Genomic DNA, 14,425 nt, shown 5'->3' on the forward strand with positions numbered 1-14,425 from the left:
GCCGCTCTGGGAGTTTTCTTTTAAACTCTAGTAAAATCGGTCTTGTGCTTTGGGGAGGAGGAGAAAGAAACTTAAAATTTAGGCAGACTAAACTCCGTTCACATTCTAGCTAAGCAGCTTTTCATGTTCAGTGTGACCACAGTGCTCTTTTTGTCCAAATTAAGAAACACACATGGAGCCTGTGTCATACAGGGACATATTCTGTAGCCCAGGTTGGCCTCAAACTCATAGTAGTCCTCCTGCCTCAACTTCCTGAATGCTGGGATCACAACCTGGTTGAAAGGGAGCATGTGCACCCTAGCTAATTGACTATCACAGGAGAAATTCAATGGGAAGCATCAGTTTAGTCTAAGGAGATACAAGAAAGCTCCAAAAAGCCATTTCAAAATACAATCAATTTAGAAGGAGCAAAACGAAGGCATTCACAGTGGAAGAAAGGCCCAGAAACAGGAATGGGTGCCACATGAGGGGTTGATGGAAGGAGAGGTCTCTAATGGTCACACATTGTGAATCCCTCAAAGACAGGTTTGTGGTTGAACTCTAAGACCTGTTTGAGCAATCTTCTCACTATGTAGCTCTGGCTGTCCTGGAACTCTGTAGACCAGGGTGGCCTTGAACTCACAGAGATCTACACCACCACCCCGACTCCAGTGCTAGGATTAAAGGCGTGTGTCTGAGCTATGGCTTGAGCAGCCTAGGTGTGTGTGCATATGTGGATAGCAGAGATGGCTTCTGAAACTTTGTTCTTTGCTTTCACCATAGAGATCTCAGGGATCAAACTCAGGACAGCAGCTTTGGTGGCAAGCACCTTTTCCAGTGAGCCATCTGCAGGAGACAGCATCTAATTCTGTTGTTTGAGTGTTCCTGCTTGGCAGCTTCGTGTGAATGTGTGTGTGTGTGCACAAGCACGTGCTTGCTTGCTTGCTTGTCTACGCACAGCCATTTTGTGGCACTGAGGGTCGAATATAGAGGCCTCAGACATGCTAAGCAAACACCGTTCCACTAAGCTATATCCCATTTCATATTCTCTCTTTATTTGGAGACAAGTTCCAGGTAATTTGCCCAGGCTAGCCTTGCGCTTCTCTTGGCTGGTCAGAACTGAACTTGAGAGCCTCTGTGTCAGATGCCAGGTAGCTGGAGTGAACAGGCCTGTGCCAACAGGATCAGCTCTCACAACTCTCCTATTAAAATCTTCTTTCTTCTTTTCTTTTACTCTTTTTTAAAATTATTATTATTAATTATTTTGGTTATTCGAGAGGGTTCTCAGTATGGAGTCAGTCCTGGAACCAGGCTGGCCTCGAACACACAGACATCTACCTGCCTCTGCCTCCCAACTGCTGGGATTAAAGGCGTGTGCTACTACTGACTGACTGAATTATAATTTTTACTAGCTCTGCTAAAGCTGAATGGGGCAGAACTGGAGTTTGGGACGTGAGCGTTTGCATGGAAACCTCCTTCCAAACCCCTTAGTCTGCAGGGAAGGGCCAAAGAAGAACCTTGAACGGTGAGCGGCCCGCTGCCTCCTTCCCTTTATTCTAGCCTTCTGTGATATGTCCCACGTCCTAACCCTTCTTCAGCCTGTGAACACGTCGCTGCACACGGCAAAACTGCAGGTGTGATCAAACTTAGTACCCTGGCATGGCGAGATGTGGAGGGGTGGGGCAGAAAAGACTTGGGTCCATAAGAAAGGCAAGCACCTCTGGGAAATGGGGGTGCAGATCCGCTAATCCTTGTGTCGCAGCTAGTCGTGTTCTGTATGTTCTGAAGAACGTGTCTGTGGTTTTGAGTGTTTATTTAGCATGTAGTAAGCACAAGAAAAACAACAAATAGAGACAGACAGGCAGCAAACCATCACCAAACCTGGCGCCTACAGAACCGGCGCCCACGAAGCTGCAGCCGCTGCTGACAGAGAGCGAAATGGTGGGCTTACAACGTTGGTGGCGGTTCTTTATGGGGAGGAGCTCCGGCCACTCTTTCTCACCGCAGGCATTTCTGAGCCACCAGAGTAGCAATAGTGGCCTCTGTTGGAAAGGTCTCTCCCACCAGCTGTTGTTAAGAGCACAGTGGGCTGCGGAGGACACTTGAAATAGGGTCCGTGTGCCTAGTTTGTCAGCAAACTCCATCAGCAAGCACGGGATAATCGACAATGCACAGCACTGAAGATAACGCCTGTGTTTCTCTTTCGATGCTGACAATCACTTTAACAGCTGGACTTTTGACTCTCAGCTTGTCTACAACTTTAAATGTGTTCACATTGCTTTCCTCATCAAACCTAAGTTTCTCACGTCTTTCCGCTCTTTGCTGCTCTCTTGTAGACCTGGGAAAGAGCCGCCCTGACACAGCCTGAATACCATGTCTTGAAATACCCTCTTACTGAGCGCATTGGTCTAATACCCGGGAACTCAACCTCACTCAGGTTCCCAGGAAATGGGCAGAATGCAGGAGACTCTTTTCCAGAACGTCAACTCCCCAAGTCTATCTGAATCTTTGAAGATGAGCTCCTTGTCTCTCTCTGCACTCTGGTCCTTTGAACTCCTAAGAGAAAGTTTCACTGTGCTCTAAGGTGTGGGACCCTAAGTGCTAGAAACACCTTAGTGAGAGCTGTTTGTTTTAGACAGATTCACCATTGTATAGCCCAGGGTGGCCTTGAAATCACAGAGGTCTCTCTGCTCCTGTCTCCCTAGTCCTGGGATTAAAGGTGTGTGCCACCCACTCCCTAGTCTCTAGGGTTTAGCTCTGCACTCTGATCTTCAGGCAAGCGTTATCTGTGGAAACACAAACACAATGTCACACAAACACAATGTCACCACCATCGTAAGTGAAAGGCACAGCTGAGGAGGGCAGGCTCTGGTCAGTGCGTCCAGTCAGGAAATGGTTGAGTGCCTATGTTCAGGCCTCTGCCTTCTTTTAGTTCAATCTGGGACCCCCACGGAATGGTGCTGCCCACAAAGTGAGTCTTTCCCGCTCAGTCAAACCTTCCATGGAGCTAGAGAGAGGGTTCAGCAGTTATGAGCCAGTGTTACTCTTGTAGAGGACCTGGGCTCTGTCCGTTCCCAACACCCACATGGTGGCTCGCAACCATTGCTAACCCAGTTCCAGGGGACCTGATATTCTGTCTGACCTTTGCAGACACCAGGTATGCAAGTACAGACACACAGGCAAAATAATCATGCATATACAATAAAATAAATAAATCTAAAACAAAGACAAATAAAACACCTCTCTAGAAACACCTTTGGCTGGATGTGGTAAGATACAACTTTACCAGCATTGGAAGGCAGTGGCAGAAGGATCTCTGTGAGTTCAAGGCCAACCTGGGCAACAGAGGGACAGCTAGGAAAAAATAACGACCCTATCTCAAAACAAAACAAAATAATGAAAAACACCCTTACAAATCAGAGCCTTGGCCAGGTCCAGTATTCAGGAGGCTGAGGCAGATGAATCTCTGAGTTCAAGGCCAGCCTGAACTACAGAGTGTATACCAGGACAGCCAAGGCTACACACAGAAATCCTGTCTCAAACAAAACAAAACAAAAAGCAGCCTTGTCTCCCAGTGATGTGGGAGTGTCATATATCAATCTGTTGATTTCATTGGTTAAGCAATAAAGAAACTGCTAGGCCCATTTGATAGGCCCACCCTTAGGTAGGCAGAGTAAACAGAACTGAAGGCTGGGAGAAAGAAGCTGAGTCAGAGACGCCTTGTCCCACTCCCGGGCAGACGCGCGATGAAGCTCCGACCCAGGATGGACGTAGGCTAGAATCTTCCCGGTAAAACTGGTGCCCACAGATTATTAGAGATGGGTTGATCGGGATATCAGAATTAACCAGTAAGGGCTAGAGCTAAAGGGCCAAGCAGCGTTTAAAAGAATACAGTTTCCATGTAATTATTTCGTGTAAAGCTAGCCTGCGGGCGGCTGGGTGCCGGGTGCTGGGAACGCAGCCCCGCCGCTCTTATTTCAACATCCCAGGTGCAGTCAGGATTAACCATCACAGAATCAGCGGTGTGGTCACTTTGCTTAAGCATCCGAGCACACGGGTTCTCACCTCCATGAACCCTACTCCAGGCAGGGATACCGGCCCGGTATACACATCCTGAACCCCAGATTTGGAGAGTCTGAGTCGGGAAGATGCAGGACTTCAAAGCCAGCCTTGGCTACAAATGGGGTTAAGAAATTAGGGTGCTGGGCAGTGGTGGTGCACATCTTTAATCTCAGCACTTGGGAGACAGAGGCAGGCGGATCTCTGTGAGTTCAAGGCCAGCCTGGTCTACAGAGCTAGTTCCAAGACAGGCTCCATAGCTACAGAGAAACCCTGTCTCAAAAACAAACAAACAAACAAACAAACAAAACAAAAAGAAAAAAAAGATGTCAGGGCTGGGGTATAGTTGGGTGGGTGGATACTTCTGCCATTTCCTTGGCACCGTATGAAGCAGGCACGCCGACACACACCTGCCAACACACACACACACACACACACACACACACACACACACACACCGACACACGCCTGCTGACACACACACACTGACACGTGCCTGCCATCAGAGGCGGCGGCAGCAGCGGTTCACGGTCATCCTCAGCTGTTAGGGAGTTGAGACTAACTGGGATGGTGGCGCCCAGGCTCAAAGGGAAGCAGAGCAGCCAGCTGCTATTTACCTCTACGGAACCCTCAGACCGAATGGTCTCCGCCCAGCTATCACCCTTCCTGTGTCCACCTCCTAGCATTGGGATTAAAGGTGTGAGCCACCACCACCAGACTGTTTCTGTCTGTCTCTGCCTCCCAAGTGCTGGAATAAAAGGTGTTTGGCACCACTGACTGACCTCTCTGACTAGCTAGAGGCTTGCTCCACACTCTGGTCCCCAGGCAAGCTCTATTTGTTATAATAGCACAAATATCACCACAATTTATTACATAAGTGGGTGTTTTTGTTTGCATGTATGTCTACACACCACAAGAAAGCATCTGATCACAGGACTACAATCTTAGTTGTGAGCCACAAGTGGGTGCTGGGAATTGAATCCGGGACACCTAGAAGGGCAGCCATCTCTCAGGCCCAAGGCCTTGAATTTTAATTTTCCTGCCTCAGCTCCCAGAACACTGAGATTACAGCCATGTAGCACTAAACCAGGCCTTTTGAGAAGAAAGTTTTAGAGAACATCTTACTACATCTTACTTAATTGGTGTGAATATGTGTCTGTGCGCTACAAAGGACATGCGGAAGGCACAGGAGAACTTGCAGGTATAGGTTTTTCTCCTTCTGCTATTGGGTTTGGGGCTCAGACTCAGGCCGCCTGGTTTGGAGGCAAGCACCTTCACCGAGTGAGCACCTCACCACTCTTCCCGGCACTGAGAGGTCACCCTAATAATAGATGGTGTGTCTTTGGACAGGCCTGTGTCGTTAATCTTTTCTTCTCTAACTGCTGTGAGGGATCCCGTTACACCACACTTGAAAAGATCTTTTGGAATGGGGCAGGACGACTCTCCTCTCAGTCAAATGCTTTTATCAAAAGTTTTGGGGGAGCCAGGCGATGGTGGAACATGCCTTTAATCCCAGCACTCGGGAGGCAGAGGCAGGCGGATCTCTGAGTTCGAGGCCAGCCTGGTCTACAGAGCTAGTTCCAGCACAGGCTCCAAAGCCACAGAGAAACCCTGTCTCGAAAAACCAAAAAAAAAAAAAAAAAAAAAGAAAGAAAGTTTTGGGGGCTGGAGAGCTGGCTCAGAGGCTGCACGCAACTGTGAGGAGTGGAGTGTGGGTCCCAGCACCCACATGACAAGCCAGGTGTTTTGCACACCCCAGCAGTGATGTGGGCAGGGACTGGAGAGAATCACCAAGGCTTGCTCGTTTCCAGCCCAGCCAAGAAAACAGCCCTATCCCAAAGAAATAGCTGGAAATGACAGAGGACACCTGACATCATCCCTGGGCTTCTGTATGTGAACACAGGCACCTGTCACCAACACACACGTGTACACACAGAGAAACGAATCCTTACAGAGTATGTATAATTGTTTGTTCTTGTGTCTGTATGGAGGTATATGCAATGAGTGCAATGGGGGTCCCTGCAGGCCAGAGCCATCAGCTCCCCATAGCTGGAGTTACAGGCAGCTGTGATCACCTGACATGAGAGCCAGGAATCACTCGGGTTTCCTGAGGACTGTGGCTTAATCCCCAACACCCAGATGGAGACTCACAACTGTAACTCCAGTTCTAGGGATCTGGCACTCTCTTCTGACTTTCAGGGGCACCGGTAATGCTTATAGTGTAGGCACCAGGAAGGCAAGAACACTTACACGCATATAATACAATCTTTATTGGTGTTATACTTTAGATATGAAATGTAGGCCTATGGTCCTCAGCTGGCAAGGCCTCTGGGGGGGGGGGTTGGGTCCTAGCTAGAAAGGGGGCGTTACTGGGGAAGACTTTTGAGGTTAGGGCTTCTTTCAGCACAAACTCTGCTTCAGGATCCCCGACATTTGAGCCAACTAGCTGCACTTCCCAGTTCCCACCACTCCAGCTGCCATGCCTTCATCATGATGGGCTGACCTCTGGCTGTGAGTCAAACAAAGCCGACAGATTCGCCTGCCCCTGCCTCTGCCTTGCATACTGGGACAAAGGCACGTGCCACCACCATCCAGCAGGTTTTCATTTTTTTAATTTATTATTATATTGCCTGCATGTGTATGTGTGCTTCATGTATTTGGACCAAGAGTCAGGTCCTTGGAACTGAGATTACAGATGACTACATGTGGGTACTGGGAACTGAACCCAGGTCATTCGCTGTAGCACAAATACAAACCCAGAGACAGATATTGGGGTCAAAGCTGAAAATCAGAAAAGCAAAGCAGCCAACCACTAGAGAGTTCTCATCTCCTCTCATGTTCAGACTGAAAGGGGAGAGCCACCGAACCTCAGACTGAGACTGAGACCCTGAGTTTTTGTCTCTTCCCATTTATATTCCTCTCTAGTGCTGGGATTAAAGTCCTGCACCACCACCGCTCGGCCTCTATGTCTAGCTAGTGTGGTTGCTGGGATTAAAGGTGTGTGCCACCACTGCCTGGACTGTATGGTTGACTAGTGTGGCTAGCTTTGCACTCTGATCTGCAAGAAAGTTTTATTTATTCAAACACAAAGTATCACTATAATTTGCAAGAGCAGCAAATGCTGTCAATGTTTTTAGATAAAGATGCCCCAGTAGAGACTCTTCTTAAGGCTGTCAACTTTCACTCACACCCCCTTTTATAGCAAAGAATCCAGCCATGGCATATATTCTTTGTAAATTGCTTGTTTTTGATGATGAATAAGATATTATGAGCTAGTCATGGAAGGGCAGAGCTCACTTCAGTGGCTATGAGGCCACTGCATACAGACACATTCAATTAACTTTACTGAATGTAATACTGAGTCTCCATTGGCTTCAAAACCAAAGTAAAGCAGAGTAAAAACAATGCACAGCTAAGGCTTATGTACACTTATGGAAAAACCTATTCTGGTACCAAGGGTGGTATCCTGCACATTGAAAACATTTCTGTGTTTTAGTATTTTGCCTGCATGTCTGTGTCTGTGGACCCTTTGTGTGCCTGGTCCTAAAGAAGTTTCCGATCTGGAGCTGGAGCTACACGTGGCTGTGGCCATGCTGTGGGTGCTGGGAGCTGAACCCAGGTCTTCTGCAAGAGGAGCCAACTGGGAACAAAACGCTTGGACTTTTGAAACCAGCGACATACCTCCTCCAAGGCCAGACCTCCTAATCCTTTCTTCTCAAACAGTGCCTTCAACTGGGGAGGCATTCAAACATATGAGCATATGGGGCTGTTCTCATTCTGACTACCACAGAACCTACCTAAAGCCATTTTCCAACACGGTAATTGGCATCATGAACAAGAGCTGTCCATTCCAATCATCCACTTACATTGGTAAAGCAATTTTCTGTTCAACAAAACAGTCTCAAAGTCAAAACACATCAGGGATTAGTCCCCAGCTTGTCACTTATCGGGGAACACAAACCCCAGCACTTCTAGGCACCGTGTCACCCTATGGCCCACCATTCCATACCTGTCCTTCCTCACACGCCACCTCAAGACCCTCAACTTTACCCACACCAGCACCTGCAAGCTAAGGACAGAACCTTCACGAGATTTCCTGTTGTCCCCTTTCCCTCAACAGGCTTCAGTAGTCCAGGCTGGCCTTGAACCGCTGTTGCTTCAGGTCATCTAGAAGCGACACACTGGTTGCGATGATGGCTGTTGGAACTGATTGGAACACAGGAATGGTATCTCCAATCCTTATTTAAAATTCTGCTGGTATGTATACCATGTGCAGCCCCAGGCCTGTGCAGCTCAGGGGAGGGCATTGCTCATGCCCTAAACTCCATGAGGATGATTTTCTCATGTAGGTGGGTCATCTATCTATGTGTTACTTTCATCGGTTAATAAAGAAACTGCCTTGGCTTTTTGATGGGGCAGAATTCACATAGGTGGGTGGAGTAGACAGAACAGAATGCTGGGAGAAAGAAAGCAGAGTCAGGCAGACGCCATGATTCCCCTTCCCGAGATGGACGCTGGCTAGACTCTTGCCGGTAAGCCACTACCTCATGGTGGCATACAGATTATTAGATATGGGTTAGTCAAGATGTGAGAGTTAGCCAATAAGAGGCTAGAACTAATGGGCCAGGCAGTGTTTAAATGAATTCAGTTTCCGTGTAATTATCTCAGGTGTAAACTAGCCAGGGAGCCGGGATCCTGGTGGGAGGCAGCCCGCCACTTCCTTTTGCAACAATCTCCAAGATTAGAAAGTGCTCTTGATTACTAAGCCATCTCTCCAGCCCTAAAGAGCAACTTTTCAAACAGCTTTTAAGGGCATGATGGCATGGTAACCCCAGCCCTTGAGAGGCACAGGTGTATCTCCGTGGGTTACATGATGACACGATAACCCCAGCCCTTGAGAGGCACAGGTGTATCTCCGTGGGTTACACAATAAGCTCCAGGACAGTCAGGGCTGTGCAAGGATAAGTGTGAGGAGCTAAGCTCAGGTCCCCAGAACTTCCTGTCGGCCACCCTAGCTGGGTTGCAGGCATCCTTCGCCTCAACCCCCAAGGTAGCGACAAATCTATGCTATTGAACCTGGTTGTAGAATTTTTCCCCATTCATTTGGTGGTGTTGGGTAGACTCCAAGACTACTCAGATGCTGGGTAAACACTTAACACCAAGTTATAGTCCCACGCCCACAGGTCTCCTATGCGCTCTTGCCCAGGAATACAGATCTAACAAATAGCAGAGAACACCTCCCTAGCATCTAAGGCAAGAAAATCAGTTCAAAGTCATCCATGGTACTAAACAAATTTAGAGGCCAGTCTGTTACATGAGACTGTCTCAAGAATCTGTCAAGTGAGGGGTAGTTTATCAACCTGGTTTCCCAGTCACCACTAAGTTTAACACATAAGAGAGCAGAAGCCATTGTACAGCTATAGACCCAAGTGCTCAAGGAGTCAAAGCCAGTATGCACATCAAGAATTAGAGAAGTCTGGGGGCTGGAGAGACGGCTCAGGGGTTAAGAGCATTGTCTGCTATTCCTAAGGTCCTGAGTTCATGTCCCAGCAACCACATGGTGGCTCACAACCATCTGTAATGAGGTCAGATGCCCTCTTCTGGCCTGAAGGGATATATTGTATACTGAATATTAAAAAAAAAAAGAATTAGAGAAGCCATGTGTGATGGCACATGCCTTTAATCCCAAACAGGAAGGAGACAAGAGGCAGGAGGACACCTGAGTTGAGGCCAGCCTTGTCTAGAATGAGTTCCAAGACAGCCAGGGGTACACAGAAGGAAAAGAAACCCAAAAAAAAAAACAAACAAAAAGAAAAAGGAAGTTAATCAGAATATTAAACCAATCTGGCACTTTCAAATAACTCTTTCACAACGGAGATTTTATTGGTTGAGGAGTAAAGTACACAGACATTTCAATTCTTAAAACATGTACCCAAACTCTGAGGAGTCATACATTGTGTTCACGTACCCAAAAGAGCCATGTGTTGTTTCTCTTTGAACTTATTCCAAGTGATGTTCCACCCCAAGTCTTCCCCAAGACCTCACATAATAATAAGCTGCTCACAATCCTCAACTCCACTGACTCACCATTGTATGCCACGCACAGGACACAATCTCAAGTTCAATGTTTCACAGCACATTGTTATACTTGTTAGGAAAATGGACTGCCATAGGCAAACAGTCCTGACAGGGTAACGACCAAGGAGTGGGTTTTTAGCCAACAGTTCTACGAAACACGACACCGGATATAACGGAAAATATTCCAGACACAAACGCACGACCGAGACTCCAAATTACCACTTAGTATATGCTTTGTGTTGTAGGATATAAAACTAGCCCCCTCTACGGAATGTTATGGTGACCCCCGAGACAGTCACAGCCTCTCTTGATTCAGTATCCTGCTATTTTCTGGTTGTACCAAAAAATAAACAACCAGCAAGTGATTTAACCTCTTAAAAAAATCATTTACACTTAAAAAATGGGATGAGGCAGGATTTCTCCCCACCTTTTAAAAATGTTTCTAGAGCTACTAAAAAACTCGCATTTACAAAATAGTTGATAAAAATATTCCTCTGGATTGTACAAGAAGGGAGGCGGGGACACTGACAGACATGATGGATGGTTAGTCGGACTTGGCTTCTTTCTCTTCTCCTTCAGAGGCTGGACTCTGCAAACCACAGGAAAAGAAAGATCAAGTACACTATATGCCACGGCCACAATCAACACTTAACACAGCACAGAATGGGTGCCATTTCTTTCCTTTCCTTGAGACACTGTCCTTCATATAGCCCGGGCTATCTTGGAATTTATTTCTTACAACAGGCTGGCCTCAAGCTCAGAGATGTACCTCCCTCTTCTCCCAGAGTGCAGAGATTAATGGTGTGTGTCACTATGCCTGCCCATTTTTTTTTTTTTCCTTTTGGGTTTTTGAGACAGGGTTTCTCTGTGTAGCCCTAGCTGTCCTGGAACTCACTCTGGAGACCAGGCTGGCATTGAACTCAGAGTTCTGCCTACCTCTGCCCCGGAGTGCTGGGATTAAAGGCATCTTCTTCCATCACCACCTGGCCAAGGCTCAGGTCTGTAAGGGTGTTTTTTCAAATTGAGATGCAAATATCTGACCACTAAGAACCCCAGACGAGCGAGTTCAAGGTCAGCCTGGTCTATACAGCCAGTTCCAGGACAGCTGGTGCTACATAAAATACTCCTATAAAACTATTCCAGTTGGAGACTGAGTTGGTAGGTGAAGTCACACAGGATAACTGAGTGCTAATCCTCAGCACCCATCAGAGCCAGGTGAGTGCTGCAGGCTATCTATAATCCCAGCATGCAGGAAAGCTTCATCTATCAAGGGATCCCATTAAAATACAGAAAATGTCAAGTATCTATGTATGGACACCACATAAAACCCATCATTCCAATTTGCCTTCCTAAGCTTAACAAGCACATCAAAAGGTTAGAAAAATAAGAATTGTGGGCGCAACAAAAGCTAGTTGCTGTTAGCCTGGTGGCTCATACCTGGAATCCCAGTAGCTGGAGGCTGAAGCAGATGCATCATTTCAGAATTAGACTACAGAGACTATCTCTAAAGGACAGAACATCTGTTACCAAAACTTTACACGGCATGTAAGGCTGGCGCATGCCTTTAATCCCAGCATTTAGGAGGCTGAGTTCAAGGCCAGCCTGGTCTACAAAGTGTTAGAAGAGCCAGGGCCTACACACTTGAGAAATCCTGTCTCAAAAAACAGAATCAAACCCTAATCTGCTACACCCAAGATTCAATTTAACATGTTGCCCCAAACCCAACATGAGCTCATGCAGGTGTCCTCTTCCGACCTGGTTCTCGGTCTCTCCGTTCTCTGCGGGCAGATCCGTGGTTTGCTGGTCGGCCACTTCAGCTTGTTTGCCCTTTGCTCCCCGCTTCCCTTTTGCTTGCACTTTTTTATCTGATGACTTATCCTGAAACAAGAGGAAGAGAACATCTTAACACACTTTTCACTTAATTTTGACTTGATGCAGACTGTATCCACAATGGGTATAACAATGTATCTTGTGAGACAACCTCAGACATTCAGAAACACAGCCTTGGTATCGGACAACTTGAGATTCACCCCAACAAGGAGACCATGATTCCTGAGTCACCATCACACCTCATTAACTGAGATTCAGCCTAAAGCCTATGCTGTACTCCCCACAGCACCATGGCCATCACCACACATCAGAGATTAAATGCAGAAGTCTTGTAACCCTACCAATCCAGCAATGTCTTTTAAGCATGAATAATCCACCTGCCACACAACCACCGCTCTGACAAGATCTGTACCCTTTAACAATGCACACGTTGTGAGGTCATGTTGTCTATCCTGCCACACAGTCCCTTCTTGATATTATATAATGAATAGCTAAAAAGACCAATTGTGAGGTGCTTTCATATGGGTGTTTGTAGAATGTGAAAAGCACACATGTTAGTGTGAGGATATTACTTGAAACATTAAGTCCAAAACTAAACCCTAAGCAGTACGAAATTATTTCTGGATCCCATCTGGCTTATAGAAAAGGAGCTTAGTGATCCCCGCCTCCCAAAACCAAAGCAACAAAAAACATCAGTTCTCTGTTAAATTATGGTTGTGGTACTAACACATATATGTATCAATAATTGGATGCAATAAAAGCCAAATTCCTTATGGGCGCTGGTGACTCACAGGACTTAAAAGGCCCCAAGGTAAACAAGAGAACCAACACTGTCTTAAGGGAACGTGGAGGGCGGGGTTCCATATAGTAGGGTGACTTCATTCGACCCATTCTGTTTTATCTTCTTTTGTTTTTTTGAGACAGAATTTCTCGGTGTACCACCATTGGTTGTCCTCAAACTTGCTTTGCAGACCAGGCTGGCTACAAACTCACAGAGATTTGCCCGCCTCTGCCTCCCAAGTGCTGGAATTAAAAGCGTGTACCACTACTGCCCAACGGCATGAGAAAGTCTTAGTTGATGGTATTGTCGCCATTTCTAGAAGCTGTGTTTAAAAAGACCACTAACAGGTAATGGGAGAGACAGTTCAAGTCCCAGGACTCACCTGATGGCTCAAGCTGTTAGACCCTCTTCCTGCCTGTGATACGAACACACGCGCGCGCACGCGCACACACACACTCACTCATACATACTTACAACAGCCACTATCCCAACAGTTCAGTTTCTACTCATGTCCACAAGATGTTCATTTCCTCTAATTACGTACACGCATATGTGCCTGTGCCGGCTGTGCCTGAGGAGGCCAGAAGAGGTTATCACACCTTTTTATCCCCTGGAGCTGTCACTCAAACAGATCCAGGTCCCTCTGTAAAATCAGTGTGCGTTCTTAACCAGTGAGTCATCTCTTCGGCTCATAACATGCTTCTGAGTTCTTAAAAAAGGCCTGTACTTGTGTCTGTGCATCGCGCGCATCTGGGGCTGGAGACCTCTAGAAACAGGAATGATGGACGTTCGTGAGCTGCCCTGTGGGTGCTGGGGACTGAACTCAGGTCCTCTGCAAAAACCAAACGCGCACAACTGCTAAGGATGTACCCAGCCGCCCGCAATGACCTTCCAGGAGCCTCAACTTCAACCGAGCGGCCTGCCTGCACAGCCGTTTCCAGACCTACCTTTCCCGTGGCCTTTTTCGGCTTCGCGTCCACCTTGGCAGGGGCGGGCTTCTAGGGAGAGGGGACAAAAAGAAAGGTAAGAGGCGGCGAGCGGCCCTGCAGAGCGCGGCCCCGCTCGCTCCCGCCCCGGCCCCGCGGTACTCACGGCCGACAGCCTCGCGGAGCGGCGCTTGGGCTGCGGAGAGAGAAAGCAGGGTGAGCGACGCTGCGACCGCACCCCCGCCGCCCTGCCCGCCCCGGCCCGCCCGAGGCCCGCGCTCACCTCCGTCTTCGCCGCTCCATCCGCGCTAACCTGCAGAAAGAGCGAGCACCCGAGAACAATGCGGCCGCGTGACGTCACGCGAGCGGCCCGCGCCCCCCGAAGATTCCCGAACCTGCACCCCCTCCGGCCCGACCCCCGCTCGGGGTTCCGCCGCCCGTCCCTCCCGCCGCGCTCACCTTCCTCTTGGGCATCTTGGCGGCGCTGGATGGGAGGCGCGTGCGAGGCCGAACCTGTCACGGAGCCGCCGCCGCACGGACTGCTGCGACCCGCCGCGGGGGCGGTGGGAGAACCGGATGGAACCGGATTGGGGCCCGCCCCCCTTTCCCCAGCACCTCCCCGCCGGCCGGGCCGCCCCCCGCCCCCATTGGCTGAGCCGCCCGCCGGCGCCCGTGCCCTCGTCCCCGCATAGGTGCGGCGGCCTGTCACTCCGCCGCCTCGCCCCGCCCCCCGGGCCCCTCACTCGGCGGGCGCGACCCCGGCCGAGGGGCG

At 48.6% G+C, this 14,425-nt stretch overlaps 1 protein-coding gene across 2 annotated transcripts; it reads right to left on the minus strand.

Moving 5' to 3' along the window:
- Positions 1 to 9,889: 9,889 nt before the first annotated feature.
- Hmgn1 (high mobility group nucleosome binding domain 1) lies at positions 9,890 to 14,259 on the minus strand. Of its 2 annotated transcripts, none has more exons than XM_075961083.1 (6): positions 14,113 to 14,259; positions 13,937 to 13,966; positions 13,820 to 13,849; positions 13,675 to 13,725; positions 11,872 to 11,994; positions 9,890 to 10,705 (listed from the first exon to the last, which is right to left on the minus strand). In XM_075961083.1, the coding sequence occupies exons 1-6, from the start codon at positions 14,125 to 14,127 to the stop codon at positions 10,661 to 10,663; spliced, it is 294 nt and encodes a 97-aa protein (XP_075817198.1). In that variant the 5' UTR covers positions 14,128 to 14,259; the 3' UTR covers positions 9,890 to 10,660. The 2 variants fall into 2 exon arrangements, with proteins under 2 accessions (XP_075817198.1, XP_075817206.1); XM_075961091.1 differs by having other exon boundaries at positions 10,518 to 10,705; positions 13,675 to 13,722.
- Positions 14,260 to 14,425: the final 166 nt, after the last annotated feature.

This window comes from Microtus pennsylvanicus, chromosome 1 (assembly GCF_037038515.1).
Source record: "Microtus pennsylvanicus isolate mMicPen1 chromosome 1, mMicPen1.hap1, whole genome shotgun sequence".
In the NCBI taxonomy this organism is placed as follows: domain Eukaryota; kingdom Metazoa; phylum Chordata; class Mammalia; order Rodentia; family Cricetidae; genus Microtus; species Microtus pennsylvanicus.